This window comes from Natrix helvetica (assembly GCF_964273705.1).
Source record: "Natrix helvetica genome assembly, chromosome: 7".
NCBI classification, from domain to species: Eukaryota; Metazoa; Chordata; class Lepidosauria; order Squamata; family Natricidae; genus Natrix; species Natrix helvetica.
In genome coordinates this window covers 58,955,045-58,973,352 of record NC_138558.1, presented here as the reverse complement: position 1 = coordinate 58,973,352, position 18,308 = coordinate 58,955,045, and the positions used below count along the sequence as shown (strand labels likewise).

The 18,308-nt window shown below is 36.1% G+C and overlaps 1 protein-coding gene across 1 annotated transcript in view; it reads left to right on the top strand.

Moving 5' to 3' along the window:
- Positions 1 to 18,308, top strand: part of MARCHF1 (membrane associated ring-CH-type finger 1) — a 162,260-nt gene that overhangs the window by 142,451 nt on the left and 1,501 nt on the right. The window contains exon 6 of the mRNA XM_081959673.1: positions 13,322 to 13,469. Within this exon, the coding sequence (XP_081815799.1) occupies positions 13,322 to 13,469 (148 nt within the window). The remainder of the gene's footprint in view (positions 1 to 13,321; positions 13,470 to 18,308) is intronic.

Below are 18,308 nucleotides of genomic sequence, written 5' to 3'. Positions count from 1 at the left end.
TGATAGATAGATGATAGATAGATAGATAGATAGATAGATAGATAGATAGATAGATAGATAGATAGATAGATGATAGATAGATGATAGATAGATGATAGATAGATAGATAGATAGATAGATAGATAGATAGATAGATAGATAGATAGATAGATAGATAGATAGATGATAGATAGATGATAGATAGATGATAGATAGATAGATGATAGATGATAGATAGATAGATAGATAGATAGATAGATAGATAGATAGATGATAGATAGATAGATGATAGATAGATAGATAGATAGATAGATAGATAGATAGATAGATAGATAGATAGATAGATAGATAGATAGATGATAGATAGATAGATGATGATAGATAGATAGATGATAGATAGATAGATAGATAGATAGATAGATAGATAGATAGATAGATAGATAGATAGATGATAGATAGATGAGAGAGAGAGAGAGAGAGAGAGAGAGAGAGAGAGAGAGAGAGAGAGAGAGAGAGAGAGAGAGAGAGAGAGAGAGAGAGAAATAGGCAAATGTCATGGAGGGGGCATGGATCTAATAGCAGGTAGCTGAGCTCACAAGCCCCAAGGACTCTGTTCACTTCATCATGCCCAACAGATCCAAACCACTTCCAGATTAGCAGGCAAGACTTTTGCCCCAGGCATCTCCCCATGTCCTATAACAAAGCCAGCACCCAATCATGAATGGTTTTGAGCATGCTGAGGAAATTTTTCTGTACAATCCTGCAAACGAAGTGACTGTGTCACCTTAAAAATTTTTGCAGGGCTACTATCTGTAGATGCAATAAGGGTGGGAAAGTACTTGGTCTTTATCACCTCTTTTCTTCATGAGAAGTCTTTAATCACAGTTCTAACCTTTGTGCAGTCAAATGTGACCCCAGTAGAGTGCCCAGTGATGCTATAGAAATGTCTTTTCTTGTTTCAACTCCCTCTGTTCCTCTGTAAATCATAGGGGGTGATGGGTTTCATGAGAGAGGTGGTTGCATAGATGCAATCCATTGCAGAACCTCTACTCCCCTCCTATTCCAAGTGTCAATCAAGGCCTTGGACAGACTGTGTAGCAGACCAGCAGGAACAACCCCAAATAACCTTCTGAAACCCGTCTGGGTCCATCAATCGTTGGGGCTGGATTGATCTAACAGCTTCAGTCTCCCTGCAGTGGATAGTGGTGTCAGAGAATCCCATAATAATCAGGGCATTGTGGAAAAGGCATATTTTTGACATGAATGTGACTTATTTTCTGTATTCAGTGAAATATCATATCTACCATGTCATGTGTGTACTAAGCAACTTCCTGAAAGTAATGATAAGCATCCAAAAATTCCAAATTTGTTATTTTGACTGTAACTTAGTCTGGCAGTAAGTAAGTAAGTAAGTACATGTCCATATTCCTAATCCTACAAGAGGACCTGCACCTCAATACCATGGTTAAACAATGTCTGCAATGTCTTTTGCAGTGCTACAGTCATCAATCCCTTGCTCCAATTTAAGAACCAAGTTGCTCGTTAACCCAAACAAGAATTATCTAACAAATAAAACAACGTATACCATAGCGAATGACTCCCATGTAAATTCCAAACTATTCAACTGGAACAGCATCAAGTATTTTTTTCGTGCTTGACAAATATAGTGTGAAACCTAGCAAATTTTTAACTTCCTTGCTCAATGTGAATGCTACATCTCTCTTAAGGCCTGAAGATTTTCCCAAGGAATTAATAATCATGAATGGGATTTGTAATTGTCCTATAGTCAAAAGAGTTACAAATACTCTTCTGATGGGCTGGGAGAGCAATTCTATAAGATATCTGAAGGGCAACTTTGATGATTCAGTAAACAAGTGACTGCCAATTGTAAGATCTTCCACCTATGATTGGTCAAATGTCAATTCAGAAATATAATGCTGACTTTTAGTTGTTAGTTCTAATTCTGGGCTAAGGTTAAAGAAATTTAATGGACTTGCTTAAAAAGGACTATCAGATAAAATAAAGGTCAAGCTCATTTGTCAGGTTTTCTCAAGACTATGGTATAATTATGGGAAGATGTGGGTGGGAATAGAAGACATTCTCCTTTTCTTTTTATACCTGCACATCAGCGACTTTGAAAGTTTAAGCGACATGTTTGAGAAACAGCAGAATTCCACTGCCTACTTGACAAAGGTTGTGTACCAGGCCAAGTTTGAGTTATATAGTGAACCCAACTACTTCATTGAAGTAATACTTTAATGTCAAGTCCATTGGAGTTGGGTGGCTAATAATTCAAATAATACTACTAAAATCTATATGGTACAGATCAGAAAATTAAAATGCTTGTAAGCACGTTATACATTATACATTTTCAAAGTTTTCCACAAAACTTCTTACAATAGCATCTTTTTAAAGTGCTTTTCTTATTTAATAATATTTATTTAAAACATTTTTTTCTTAAATGCATTTTGTATTTTTATTAGTGCTTTGGAGTGCATATCCTGATTTTCTTTCTGTTCCTAAAATGCTGGCACGGTCATGTAAAAACATTGCTAATTGTTAAGTTTGGGGTGTTTTTTTTTGTTTGAATTCGAAAGAAGCTTTAGCTTCTTCATTTTCTATTACTTTGTCTATTTTGTGGTGACAAAATAGTTTTGTTCTTAGCATGCTCTTAGTATGGTGTTCCTTGTAGACATTTCAGTGCATTATTGTTGCTATTTTCTATTTTTCTTTCTTTTTATAGACAGCCTCTGTGATCTTACAGAAGTAACCAGGTGGCCCATTCTTTCTTCATCTTACTTGCAGGGGCAACATTTGCAATCTGTTGCTGTCTTCTCAATTCTGGCTCTGCATCAGTGGTGAAATCTAAATTGTTTTGCCACCTGTGGGCGTGGCTTGGTCATGTGACTCGGTGGGCATGGCCAACTTTTTTTCACTTTTCAAAACATTTTTTCCTGCTGGTTCGGGTGAATAGGGGGGCGGAAAGCTTCCAACGATCACATGGATCAGCTGTGAGCTGCGTGATCTTCAGAAGCTTCCACCCCACACACACTTTTTAAAGCATTTTTTCCTGCCTATTCACCCAAACTGCCAGGAAAAAAATGCTTTAAAAAGCAGGAAAAAAAGCTTCCAACAATTGTGCAACTCACAGCTGAGCTGTGCGATCCTCAGAAGCTTTTTTTTTTTTTTTACTACCAGTTTGCAGAACCAACAGCAATCGTCCCTACTGATTCGGCCGAACCGGGAGGATTTCACCCCTATTCTGTATGTCTTTTGTTCTTAAGGCTTAATCTTAGGACTTATTAGCCAGAATTACCCTCTCTGTCTCTTTCTTGAACTTTTATCCTCTTAAGCATTAAGAGGAAAACCATTTTAACCATGTTGTTATAAATTTGGTAATTGTTTTTGTTTAGATTAATCATGTAATACTTTACTTTGCTATGTCTCTTTTCTGTTCATTTGTTTTTGCTTACAGACCAGTTTGGTCTCTCCAGTAAGCATTCATGGTGTACTAGCTTCATTGGATTTTCTTCATTGTCCTTCAGATATTCTTCCAATGCCCTTTCTTCTTCTTCAACTTTCAACTTTCTAGTCTCCTTGCAACATTCATTGCCTACTTAATGCTGCTTGGTAGTTAGATTATCTTTGCCTGAATGAAGAGTGTTGTCCTTATTTTTCTGGGCTTTTAGTTCTGCTTGAGTCCAGTCTACCATTTCAGCTGTGTATCTAATGGAATTACCCAGCTGTTAATTGCCTTGATGGTATTTCCTCCACTAAGTTTGGAATTTAAGATTTTCTTTACTGTCATTGTATACTTAATTTTAACCTTGAGTTTCGGTGCTTGATGTTGTCAGCTTGAAAGATGTCCAGGTATTTGTAGTGATTGGCTTCATCCAGATTCACTATTTTTCCCCAGTTAATGGTAAGGGTGACAAATTCTCCAATCCGAACTACCTTGAAATATCTTGGCTGTTTATATAGATGGTATTTAGCAGTGATTCAATTTCAAATGATATTTTTCTGTACAGTTTCAGACTGTCCATGTCTGTTAGCCTGGCAGATGGTCTTGATGTTTGATAGCCATGGCTGACTTGTTTAGTATTGTTGACGAAGGAATCAATTCAATGACAAACAATAGTGGTGTTAGTGAGTGTCCTTGACATATTTCTCTCTTGATATTGACTTTTCTCAGTCTATTCTCATTGACAAACCACTGTGTCTTCCATTCAGCCACTGAACTTTGTGCAAAGCTGTTGCTACTGATTTCTACTGATTCCTCTTATTTCTAGACACATGATTTTCCAGGCATGTTTATGGAGTAGAATGCCTTCTTGTAATCAGTCCATGCAACATTCAAGTTGGATTTCCTTCTCTCAAAGTTTGCCAAAACCATGTTGTCAATTAGGAGTTGATTCTTCTATATTCTTCTGCTGTTTAGGTAATTTTCTTTCTGCTTTAGCTGAAAACGAACTTGGTTTCAGATACATGTTGTTGGATTGCATCAGCTACCTAACATGTTAGCAATTTGAGACGTTGGTTAACAAGTATTTGGTGTGCATTGCTTGGTTGTTAAACTGCTTGGCACTGAATGAGTGCATACCAGTCAAATGTTTCAGTCAAAAACCATGCATTTCATCTTCATTTAGTGCTGACCAGTTCTTGATTTTCCTTGCCATTTTCTCCATCATTTTTGTTGTTATTAGAAGTACTTTCATTTCAGCTTCTTTTCTATTCTTATCCACGTCCTTTATCCAAGCTCTATTCTTGTTGTATTTCTTTGTCCCATAGCTGCGCCCAGAACTACACAGTTTCTTCTTTATCAAGTGTTGACTGGTTAATTGCATTCTTTCCCATTGATGCACTGGTAGAAACATTTCTGATTTTACTGAAATACAAAGTTCTGTCCTACAATCTAAGCTTCATATCTGATGAGCTTCTTGCTGTAACTGTTATTTGTTGCTTTATTATTTCCCATTCTTCCTTGATCTTTATTGTTCTAGGTCAGAGGCCTTCAAACTTTGCCATTTTAAGACTTGTGGACTTCAACTCCCAGAATTCTGGGAGTTGAAGTCCACAAGTCTTAAAGGGGCCATGTTTGGGGACCTGTTCTAGGTAATACATCTTGGTCTTTGGTCTTTAATTTATTTTCATTCATCTCTTCTAGTTTCCTTGCATTTGAATTATTATTTGCTATAGTGTGTTTTAAATGTTTTAATCAGCATGGAAATTGGCAATATTTTCAGTAGTGATTTGGCTTAAACTCCTGTTTTTTCAATGGCTCAATAACCTATTAATTCTTTTTAAAGGCTTTTCTTCAAAATTGGAAAGAATCTCAGCTGTCATGTGTTATTGCAATCTTTCTTTGTACCATCTTCTGCCCTTAGGTCAAGGGAAAGTAAAATATGAAATCTGACAAAGAGCTTTTGACATTTCCTAACAGACAGATCTAGATGATATAGCCAATGGTAGGTTCCAAGTTGGAAACATTTCTGGGATCTGTAGCTCATTCCAACTTTATTATGATCCCTAGCATTAAGGTAGAAATTTCCCAATTACTTCAGTTACAATAGCCTGCTAAAATGCATTTAATATGTATAGTCTTCTGTTGAAACATGCAATACTACAAACATGGTGATACAGTGCTACAATAGCTTAATGATGCTGGAACTGCCAGCCAGAAATGGTCTACAGTCCAGTAGTTTGACCCCAGCTCGGGGGGGGGGGGGGGCTGAGCTCCCACCATTTGCTCCCTTCCAGCAGTTCAAAAGCATGTAATATTGTAAGTAGATATTTGGTACCACTTTGATGGAGAAAACAAACCTAGCTGCATTTGTCTATGCTGAGAGCAGAACTTGGCGTTGGACCTGGCTGGATACAACATGAGGCAAGGCAGTTATGTAGATGACCCTACACAAAAGATGCCAGGTTTTGATCTTCCATCTTTGGTGAAGTCTGAACAGGATCCGCACCCAATATGGTGTCTTCCAGGACTCATTGTTTGAGTGGAGTCTTGTCTCTACCCCTCAGTGTGACTGTGGAGCTCCTCGACAAAATATCCATCACAATATCCATCATTGTGTCCGAATGTCCATCAAGATGCTTACACCAGCCCAATGTCTGATTTTTTTCTTCAACATAGACCACCCTGTCCTTGAATGGTTGGGTGGACTGGACAGTTAACATTTGAACTACTATAAGTCCATGTATTTGCCATACACGAAATAAAATAAATAAAATGAGGCTAGGGAAGGCAAGACTGGCGGATGAGCCTAGAAGAGCCAGCAACCCGAGCGCTACTAGTCAACGGTGTACGCTACATTGTCTCCTGTGGTGCTCCAAGGCACACAAGTGCTGAACAGAATGAACAATCAATACGGGCTTTCAGAATTACATTGTCTATCATCTGTAGATTTCCCTGACATTGTCATGCCATATGCTTAAAAAACCCTAAAAACTGAAAACATACTTTCAACCTCAAGAGAATTTTAACAAGGTATGTTTAAAAAATCAGTTACCGGTATCATTCTCTGTTTGGAACTATGTTCATTTAATATGCTGGTATTTGTAATAAACAGCAAATATTTATTGCTTGTTCTGCTTCATGTGAGCTACTCTCATAATTTAAAATTATGCCAGGCTAGGTTGACTCTTGAAAGCAGCATTCCCTGTGGAGACAGCTGCTGTGGAGAAAGTAGGACTTCTTGGGGGTTCCCCCCCCCCCTGTTCAGCACTTTAAGCCGTTCTTAGACCTGCAGTCGACCTGTACAATTTCTTCAGAGAAAAAGGAAACTTCTGAACAGTCTTGACTATAATACATTGCTAGCATTGTTCTACCTATTGCTTTGTGCAGCTATAAATCTCTGTGCTTTCTCATCAGTTTTATAGTAAGAATCATGATAAAAATGACAGGTCATTTTGTTTAGGATGGCTAACACTGACTTTCTCTGGAGTAATTTTATTTTTAATTAAACTGGTAATGTCTTTTGCTATTCTTTGCCCTAACTGAGACGTCTGTGTTTCCTTTAATTTTCAGTGCAGCTAGGAGATGTTGTCAAGGTAACCTGCCTCAGTGTTTTCTTTCCAACAATAAGCTGTGTTTGTGAGACTGTGACATGGCTAACCTTAAATCACTGTCATTCTTGGTCACTTGTAAGGTCAAGTCAAATGCTTCACCAGTTAAGCACAAAGGCGTGACACTTTTTTCCTTCTTTATTTGTTCTCATGTCATTAAGGAAAACAACATGGGGGAAGTGCACAGATTAGGCATGTTAAAGCTAAAGTAATTTTATAACATTTATAGGCAATTCAGAAAAAGTATGCAAAAACAAGTGTTCTTTGTTCAGAGCTATATTTGGTTTCTTTTTATGGGTTCTATGCAGACACCTAAGTAACATGCAATGTAACAAACAAAAGCAAGGCATAGAAACTAACTTCACTCCTCCTCCATTAATAACATTAGAACATATTGCATCCCGGGCAACTTCCTCCAATTCCAAACAATCAAAATCCAATATAAGTGAATTATTTTAGAACTAAAAACAGTTACTCTGCTGGTTCTATGCATGAGAGGGGAGGAAGAAAAAAATTAAAATATGCCCATCCTTTTTTAATAAATGTAATTTACATAATGGAATAAAGAAGAAAGTCAAAGACATCAAAACAGTTAAGTAAAGTTTCTTATCAAAAAGCTTAGACAAAGAAAGAAATGGAAATGTTTTTATTCAGATGGGCCTCTAGAAAATAAGACTCAAACAATAATCAGACTTACTACACCCTCTTGTGGACATTTTCCTATCCCTGTCTCCAACTAGACAATAACACTTATATTTTCTTATTTGCTTGCCATATATTTCCTTTATACCTAAGGAATTTATTTAAGTACTGACTCATCTGTTTCATTTTCTTTGCTTGAAAGAAATCATATATGACATTTTAAGGGAAAAAAATCAACAATCCATATGTTGGCTTTTCTTTTTCTTTTAAGAAGAGGAATAATATAGTACAAAAGGAAAAACACAAATATTTTATATTAGTGTTTTTTACATTCAAGTTACATTCTAGAGCCTAGAAATTGCCCAAGTACCATGATAAGGTATAATACACCCAGCAAGATAATTTTGTCATAAATTGTTAATTGATTGATGGTAGTTAATTCTTGCAGAAAGCTGTTTAAACTGCTTAATTAGAGATGTTTTTGCAAGAAAATAGAATAGTAAAATATTATCAGGACAAATGAAAGTATAAGCAGAAAACATTTTGTGTCTGTGTTACCTCACAAATAATCAGAAAGGAAACCACTCTTTTGCAGTGAACTTGAAACAGTAATGGCATTTAGACTAGCCGTATTTTTTGGAGTATAAGTATCAACTCCGAAGTATAAGACGCACCTAGATTTTGGGGAGGAAAACAAGAAAAAAAATCTGCCCCCCAGCAATTTGCGTCTTTGCAACAAACAGCATCTTTCAGTTTCATCACAGGCTGATTAGCGCAAGAAAAAAAATCTGCCTCTGCCTCCCAGCAATTTGCCTCCTTGCAGCAAACAGACTGTTTCAGTTTCCATTTAGCCTGATTAGCACAAGCAGCTGGTTGTTAGTTGGATTGGCCTACCAACGACCAGCTGTTTCAGGCTGCAGGGGATTGGAATGGACAGAAAATAGGGCAAGCAAAGCCCAAAAATGGGGTGCTCAGAGGCCAAAAATAGGATGCAGAGGCCAAAAATGGGACGCGCGGAGGCGGCAATAGGCAGTCCCTGCAGCCTGAAACAGCTGATGGTCGGGAGGTGATCCATAGATCTTGTCTAAAAGATCTCTTCAGGAGAGAAATAAGAAGGAACTAAGTCATTAAGGAAATAAAGGGAAAATATCACCTAAACCAAACAAAATAAGTTGAGCACATGGGAAATCTCTCCCCAAACCCCATCAACAGTTACCAGATTGTAATAAGAGTAGCTGCCAGTCTTGTGAACCAACAAAGCAATGACTATGGGGGGAAAAGGGATCCTCGAGTCCGCCCACCTTTTGAATCATGTTTGGATCCAGATTTGGTGGCTTCCGTCCCTCTGGTTAGCGCTTGCCAGCCTGGTTGAGGACTTCGCTAAGTGTGGATGAGTATATGTGTCCCTGTGTGTAAGAGCAAATAGATGTACATTGTAACCAATAAAGTTCTGCTGCTTTTAAATTCACTGGGTCTCTGTGTATTCTAAAGAATCGTTTGTGCCTCAGTGTTTGGTTGAAAGTAATTTGAGTGTGGCTGTTTTCCAAGTCTATGAGTGAATGACTGGGAGTAGACATGTAACATCTGTATATCTCATTATTTTCAATTGTATTATTATTTTGTATTTTTTGTTTATATTGTGGACCTTTTGATAAAAGTTTTTGTGGTTGATATTTTACTAATGAGAATCTAGCAATTGCAGGAGAAACAGATCCAATAAATAATTCAACAAAGAGATGAATCTGCCAGTAAATATGCAGATGTCATTTCCAAGTGATTAAATTTATTATGCTATTAATATATAGTTTTAAAGCTTCAAATTATATGCAGGATTATTAGCCTAAATTACTGCATGATAGTTCTTCTAATTTAGCTGGAAGTTGTAAAGAAGACAGATTTCAGGTTTAATGCCTAATAAATAATGCATTGCACTAATTTTCAACCTTTCTAAATTAGGAGAAAATGCTTCATGGTCCTAAGGGGATTTAAACAAACCTAATGCAAATAACTTAAGGCAATTTAATTATAGAATGCTTTGCAAACAGAAATTAAATCCTGGTATGCCTATTAAAAGAGTCTCTATAGGATTGGCAGGAGAATTCTGGGAGTTGAAGTCCACAAGTCTAAAAGTTGCCAAGGTTGGATGTTCCTGCTCTAAAGCAAGATTGGGGGAAAATACTGTTCCCAGTTTTTGGAAAGCACGGTTTGCTTTCTTTATGATAAACAAATAGCATAATCTCACATTTGTCTTTGCAAAAATTACTAAATTACAAGTAAAGTTATCCAGATTTTTTAAAAAGAAAATAATAGGTGGAAAAGCTATTAAGATAGTATTTACTATGAAATATTGCTTGTAAGAGAAAATTTATTATTCTGAAAGATAGACTTCTAAACTGATTCCATATGTTTGGCAAGCATAATAAGCCAAGTTTTGGGATATACAACATTGTTCTTACTACATTCAAGATTTTTTAACCAAAAAAATATTTTTAACAAAATATGGATGTATGAATGGCAGGAGGATTGCAACCCAATTAATTGATCGTGAACATGTAACGATGACAAACTCACGTGAACATGTAAAGATGACAAACTCACTGTGCTAGATAGATACAATAATATTTTACGTGTTACAGTGCTGATATGATAAACTATGTTTTCTTCTAACTTAGTTTGCAGAATAAATTATTGTGGCTAAATTTACAGTAGGCTAAATCTAAACAATCCACATTATTATTTATTATACTTACACCCTAATATATTTCTGTGAACTTAAGAGAGACTGTATGGCCATCTCCCCAATTTTATTCTAACAGTACATTAAAATGGGTTAAAATGAAAAAGAAAACTGATGCAAAGTTAACATAAAGCTTTTGTCAAGGGAAGTCTTGTGATCCAAGAACAATACATTGTACCAAACTTTTCTGGGTGAGTCCAGAATGCTTGTGAAAGAGAGAAAGAAATCTGTTGGATTTTCATTTAAAAAATATTATTGAAATCGTTTTTAGGGCATTTAAACAACTACTGCCCCTATGACCTAAAAACAACAATCTAATTTCTGAAGTAAGACCTTCTGAAGGGAGATTATTCTATAACAGGGGTGTCCAATCTTGAGAACTTTAAGACTTGTGGACTTCAACTCCCAGAATTCCCCAGCCAGCATGGCTGGCTGGGGAATTCTGGGAGTTGAAGTCCACAAGTCTTAAAGTTCCCAAGTTTGGACACCCCTGTTCTATAATGTGGGGGCCACCACTAAAAAAAAATGCTTGTGGATTACATGCCCTCTGACCTCAGTGGCCGAGGTGATCACTACCAGGCAATCTTGTGAACTCTATGGGTTAGACAAGCTAATTAGATAATTAAGTATAATCTTTATTGTCATTGTATTTAAATAAACAAAATTGGTTACATGGATATGGACGGGTGGGATTCAAAAATTTTAGCAACCGTTTCTCTGCCCGGTTGCTCGCTAGGCATGGCCATGGCCTATTTGGCTTCCTGCATCATGGCGGGGGAAATGTTTTTGCCCTTACCAGGATCCAGAGGTTTGCCTCTGGGAGGGCAAAAAAGGCCTCTACCGAGCCCCAGAGGCCAGAAACGGGTCTGTTTCCAGAATTCCAGAACTTCCAGGATGTCTATTTTTCGCCCTCCCCAGAGCTTCTGCGCAGGCCCTGTGCTTACCTGGCATCCAAAAGGGGCCACATGGAGGGGCAATGTGGAGTGGCCAGTCAGTCCTTGCAACTACTGGTTCAGTGAACCAAATGTAAAATTAGGATCTGGTTCGCCCCAACCAGTCCGAACTGGCTGAATAACACTCCTGGATATGGAGAAGGTCATCCATAAAGAGTTTTATAGGTGGAAGCCACTACTTTGGATTGATCCAGCAATCTGTTTGGTTGTCCATGCAAAACCGGTAAATGAAGGATAATGGAAAAAAAAAAAAACTCCTCTGATCCACCAGTATAGAAGTAGATATGATACTTGATTCATTAAACTTTAATGAATAACAGAAGTTCTGTAGGTTATGTAGGCAAAATATTTTTTTCTATTAAGATTTTTAACTATACAGTCATAAGAGCTTTAACCTACTGTGTGTAATATAACAATATAAATGTCACAATTCAATATTGTTTAAAAGAAAACCCCATTTTAAGTAGACCTACAAGTGTTGACAGTATCTAGAGAAACTTTGTCTGACTTAGCTGCTTAGTGCTTTGATTTGATTAGTGTTTTGGTGACAGGTCTTCAGAAAATGCAGGATTACAAAATAGATTGGAAAGTTTAAAAAGAAAACTGTCTGGAAGAATGCAATGCTGTGCCATTTCCATATTGTGCAAAAGAAAACTACACAAATTGGTCCATAAAACCACAAGAATCAAGCTTGACTTAGGGAAGATCACTAAATTAAGATTAGCAGCTGTTGCTCTTTATTTTCCATTCTTATTAACAGGTTTTTTTTTATTATTTCTGTGATGTTCCTGCTGCCTGAATTTATTTGAAAGTTTACCTAAATACTGCTTGAGATCTGATGTTCTGTATCACACATTGCAGGCAGATGGCAGTGTGGCACCATGTTCAACCAAAGAACTATTTTTATAACATACAAAACTAATATTTCAAATTATAAACGTTTAACAGCACAGGTTTTTTTAAAGTAGTTTATTAAGGATAATGACATCTATTTTTATAGAAGAAAAAGATATATAAATATTTTTGTTAATTATTGGCTAGATATCTATTATGTGAACTTAATTAAACTTTAATTACATGACTGGTCCTGGTGTGCTTTTTTAAAACAAAAATCATGCTTAATTGCTCACAGCAGAAATTAAAAAGTGGTCTTTCTTTCACCTACCTTTGCTTCTGAAGAAGAAAAGGAAGAAGAAAAACAATCTCATGATTTAAATCTAGATTTGAGCAAAATAACACTTCACTTTAGGGTAGTTGTATACAGTGCTGCTTATATAATCCAAATATATTACCTTGAGTACATATTTATTTTGCCAATATCAATTTACAATATTTGTTACAAATAGTATTAGTTTTCTAAAACAAATTTGGAAATACTCTAAAACACTAGGCTACTAGGGGTTTTTTTTTTTATCTGAAGAATCACCAAGGAAGAAACTGTAGCAGTAATATATATCCCCGGAAATCAAGAATGGTGGACCATGAAAATCTAGCCAGGGTTTTGCTGTTTTTATCTAGGCAATATAGCTTATGATAAAGTATAGATTGTAAAAATGCAAATAAGAATAAATAGCATTGTAGTCTAATAACTCTTAAGGACATCAAATCATAGACATTACTTTGAACAGTTCAAACTGATGCTATGTTCTAAAGGAGAAATTTCTATGTTGACCCACAGAACTATATGAGTCCATCAAAATGTATTCTTCTTTGTTTTAACTCCCGTAGTAGGAAATATTATGTTACTATAATACACTTTACAAATAGGTTATTCAACATTATTAAATATCAAAGAAATTCTGAATTATGTGTTTTGAAAAAGAACACCTATAGTATGTACTAAGAATGACAGATTTCCAGGTTAATTGCGACTCATTGCAGAAAAAAATATGACCTACTTTCTTTGAAGTCCTGTAAACCCTTTTTTTTCACTTTGCAGTGGGAGAAACTGCAGATGACAACAAGTGAAAGAAGAAAAATAGTTTGCTCAGTCACATTCCACATTATTGCTATTACCTGTGTAGTTTGGTCATTGTACGTATTGATAGATCGGACTGCTGAGGAAATTAAGCAAGGCAATGACAATGGTGAGTATATTGATTATTTTCTACTTTAACATTATGCTACTTGCAGAATCACTAATAATATATTTCACTAAGTACATACACACTCAAAACATAATAGTGGGTTTTATTTGCACATCTTTTCCACAAAGATTGATTACCTAGTATAATTAGTTCTTGAGCAACATAATTTTAATTTTGTATTAAACATTTCCTTATCATACGTTCTTTTCACAGAATCCAACACTTTTAAGAATACCCTTTATATTTTCATGAAACCAAATCATTACCTCTTATTGATCAAATAAGTAGTTCCAAACAGGTATTTAATGGTTATGATTCCTAAGGATGGCATTCCAGGGAATTTGCTCTTGAATTCTCTGAATAGAAAATGTTGTAAGTTTCTTTCAAATTGATTTCCTGAACGTTTCATGTCCATAAAGTTTTTTCAGCAAGAGTTGGAAGTAATTTGCCATTGACTTCTTCCAGGATTTGTTTTGCCCAAGACCTACTATTGCCTGGTGACTTCTCATCCAAGGCTAACCAGGCCTAACCTTGCTGCACAGCCATACAACATCTGGACAACATCTGCCATCAGCTGAGATCAAGGATGGAAACTTGCAAGAGAAATCAAAATAGAAATAATAAATCTATGATCCTATATAGTTCCCAATTGCAACTATAGTAGCAGAAGCATGCAATGCAAATAATATTATTCTGTGTGTTTCATGCAAACACTGAATCCAGAAAGAGTCTCTGCTTTCTGTACAACGTGTTGTATACTGTAACTATTTGCAGAATCAAATGTTATTGTTCCTCTATACACAATACTTGCCACAGGAAAATATAGCTTCTATAGAAACACTCTAAATACTGCTTATGACAATGTATGTGCCTGCCATTATTTGCTTTATTAAATAAAACACTCCTAGATATAGATATCCAATTAGTGAGAGATATACAACTTTATTACATGACCTTGCTGCTGTCAATTGGTTATCTGTAGATATATGTAGAGGTGCTATGTGAACACAGCTTGTTTGATCTTTCAAAATGTTGTGCAAAGATGAAAATGGTCAATTTAGTGATCTTAAATAGATTGCACAAATTCAGCTATTACTTTCAAGTGTACATGTTTATTTATTTGTTAAATTCATTTATCTCCTATCGCCATGTGGCTACTGTAGGCAGCTCACAATAATAAAAAAGGAAGAAAAATGAAGGGAGCGTAAACAGAAGTAAAATAATAAAACAATAAAATAAAAAATGGCAAAGGAATCCAACTAGAATAAATACATCAGTATGCTCCTCTATATACAACTGGAGTCTTAAATAGTTCAAATTATTCTGAAAAACGTTCCTTTTTTTCTTGTTTTCCACTATGTTCTTGTTTATATATTTTTCACTAATAAAACCAAGTATATGATCTTCATTTTAAAAAGTGCATTATTTTATCCTTTAATGATCCATGTGTCAAATAAATGTTGTGTGGCATTTTTGAAAATGTCAATGACAATCTGATAATAGGAAAATCTGAGCTCAAAATAATATTCTTGCTTATTGTCGGGAAACATCTTTTGATTCTAAAAATCTATTTAAAATGCAAAATAATTTATAGGAGTATATAACAAACCCACACTGGCTTTCTACCACCAAATGTTTGCTCTTTTGACTGCTTCAAACATGGAAACTTGTACATTTTCAGTTGACCTGATAAGATGAAGTTTTCTTTTCTTTCCTCTTGCTCCATTCATTTGTCCTTCATATATTTGTTTTGAAACTCAGGCAGTTCACTCTATACAACCCTCAAATCCACTCAAACCATTTGTTTTGCACAGTTGAATCACTTTGTATTCAGTCTACATTCATTCTTGATTATTTTTATTACAACACTTAACATCCATTCCTGCTTAGATAGCCATCTTGCAGACTTTGCCTCTGCAACTCTCATTTCCTTATAAGAATGTAGACATAAACATATGCAAACCCTTTCATTGTAACAGACTATATACTATTTATTACCAGCCTTGGATTAAAATTTCTCATCTTGAGTAAGCATTCCACACGGTGCATAAATGCTTAAAAAAACCCTAAAGCAAATGCTAGACATAGAAAATCTGTATCATTTACAATCATTCATCCATTTTTTTGATAGTGAGACCCATGTTCCGTATTGTATCATACAATATAACATTCATTGTAAATTGTTTAGGTTCACAGCCTGCAACATGGCATCTTAGGAATGTGAATATACAGGCACATTTCACTGCAAGCATTCCATATAAATTATTTCATAAAAAGTAGTGAACAATCAAAGGAACATCACACAAAACTTGACTTATATCTTGAACCATACTAAGCGTATCATTTATTCTCGTATGCTTTGCTTCTATCATATAATTGACCTCCCATTCTATATCCATGTAAAACACTGTATTTAAGCCTGTGTTTATTTAAGCCTACTAAATCTAACCAATCATAAATGTTTTCTCACATTCAGACACTTTTCAGTGACTGCTAAAAAGCAAAAATCTGCACGAGCAGCCTAAAATAAAACTTCACTGCACTTCCCAAATGTTGCTTCTCCTTGGCTCTTGTATTATTTCAGACAGAATTCTGCCAAACCCCTCGCCAGATACACTTAAGAAATTGTGCATTCGTTCAAGTCAGGTATTCGTTTTGACAGGTGCATAGGCAGTTGTCACAGGCACTAAGCAAATCTTACAGATACTCTGTAAGCAATCCACAGTCGAGCAGTTATACAGTGACAGCCCATTTCTGCAGACTAATCATTGTTCCATATCTTCAGCAACCTTTCTTTGTCTCATATTATTCACCAATTTTCTCATTTTCATCAAAAGCAATCAAACTGATGATGCTTTTAGATTTATATTGGATGGATAGGTAGACAGACAGACAGACAGACAGACAGATAATAGATAGATATTCACTTAAACCATGAAAAATGAAGAACACATTTTTCTAAGCAGGTTTTTCACAAAACAAATACAATTCTTATTCATTCCTGGGTCTCTGTATTCTCATTGTGTTTTTGTCACCTAACAAAAATGGTATGTTACATACCAGTAATTGGAACTTGATAGCCACTAATTGCTCCTTTAATATGCCTGAAACAACCACCTGGTTGCTAATTCAAATTGTTTAAGATATATTTTAGGCCTTTTACCCATAACACATTATCCATCATTTTCCATTGCAATATATGGATACATTTGGTCTATGTGAAACATCTGTTTCCCCTTTTCATTTTTTAAAATTCATTTTCTTTACTATTTATGCCTCTTACATTCCAAGTTATAATTTTTCATTTGCAGCGGTTCTTATTTGATTGGTCCACACAGGCTGGTTTCCCCCATCTGGGAAAGCATAAAGGTGATTAACACTTTTATGCAGTATGGATTTTTTTTTTCCATTCTGTTTTTTATTTTATTCAAAAGGAAATTAAAATACAAAACTCCAAAAAAATAAAAAGACAAAAAGAAAGAAAACACATAACAATCAAGACATTTAAAAAGTGCATCAAAACGTGCATCAAAAAGAAAAAAAAATCCAACACTGAAGCAGAAGGAAACAAGAAATATATTTTCTGGATATTTCAGTCCAGAGTTAAAATAAAAATTCAAAAAAGAGATAAACTCCAAATATTTTACAAAATCAAAAAGTACAAAAATCCTGTGGCGAGATTCCAATGTTAACGTAGATCAAATGAAATCACTTCACATTCTAGAAATGTGCAGTCATCTTGGGAAGAAGGCAGTTGCCGTATGGAGCATTTCTTAATGGCAAGAACTCTTGCCATTAAGAAATGGTTTCATTACAATTTATCCACAGGAACAATCAAAGCCCAGCTTTGCCCCAAGCATGGACACTAGGATCACTGACTCAGAGATTATTTTGCAAAGCAACATACAGTTGTCCTTAGCTCACCCACAAGGAGCAACATGCTGTGAACCTACAGAAATATAGTCAGGATACACGTAGTGAGGGTACATGTTTTCTTTATTCATATTAAGTATTTTAATCTACTACTTCAACAGCAAAGCTTTTCCATGTTTAAACAATATGTACTGTAGAAACTTAATTTAAAAATGGTTGCTAACTACATAATCTCCATAGTCCTCACATAACCACCGTTCATTGACAGAAATTATGACTGTGCTGAATAGGTCCTCAAAATTATGGCCATTGCAGTACCCCGTGGTCACATGATCAAAATTTCAGCACTTGGCAGTCTGCCTGCATTTATGATAGGAAGATATGCTTCTGTTCCGCTCATCTACTTCTTCCCCCCCTTATTTTGTCTGCCCTGCATTCTGCTGTCTAACTGTCACCGCTAACTGCCTTAATATTCATCTTCCCACCGGTGACAAGAGGTGTCTATGCCAAGACAGCTGTTGGCCCTTTGTGAGGTCTGGATCGGCATCGTGGAAGCCTCATGCAGCCTTTAAAAGCGGCTGCTGCCCCAGCTGGTTACATCTAGAAATGGGAGGAAGATGGTGAAAGTTAACTAGGGTGAAAGTTAGATAGTGTGGGATGGCAGGGGTAGGTGGTAGAGCAGGGGTATCAAACTCGATTTCATTGAGGGCCACATTAGGGTTGTGCTTAAACTCAGGGGGCTGGGGTGGGCTTGGCCAGCTTGATATCACTCGTGTCAAGGGTGTCTGTGCTCTACCCGCAAAGACAGGCACAGCTCTGACAGCATCCTGCAACCTTCTGCCACTGAAAATGGAGCTTGGGGGCACGACCCTTCCAAGCTCAGTTTTTGCTGGCAGAGGCACCATGGGCTGGTTCTTCACTATTTCCAGGGCCTGATTTAAGCTGCAGACTGGATCCGGCCTGCAG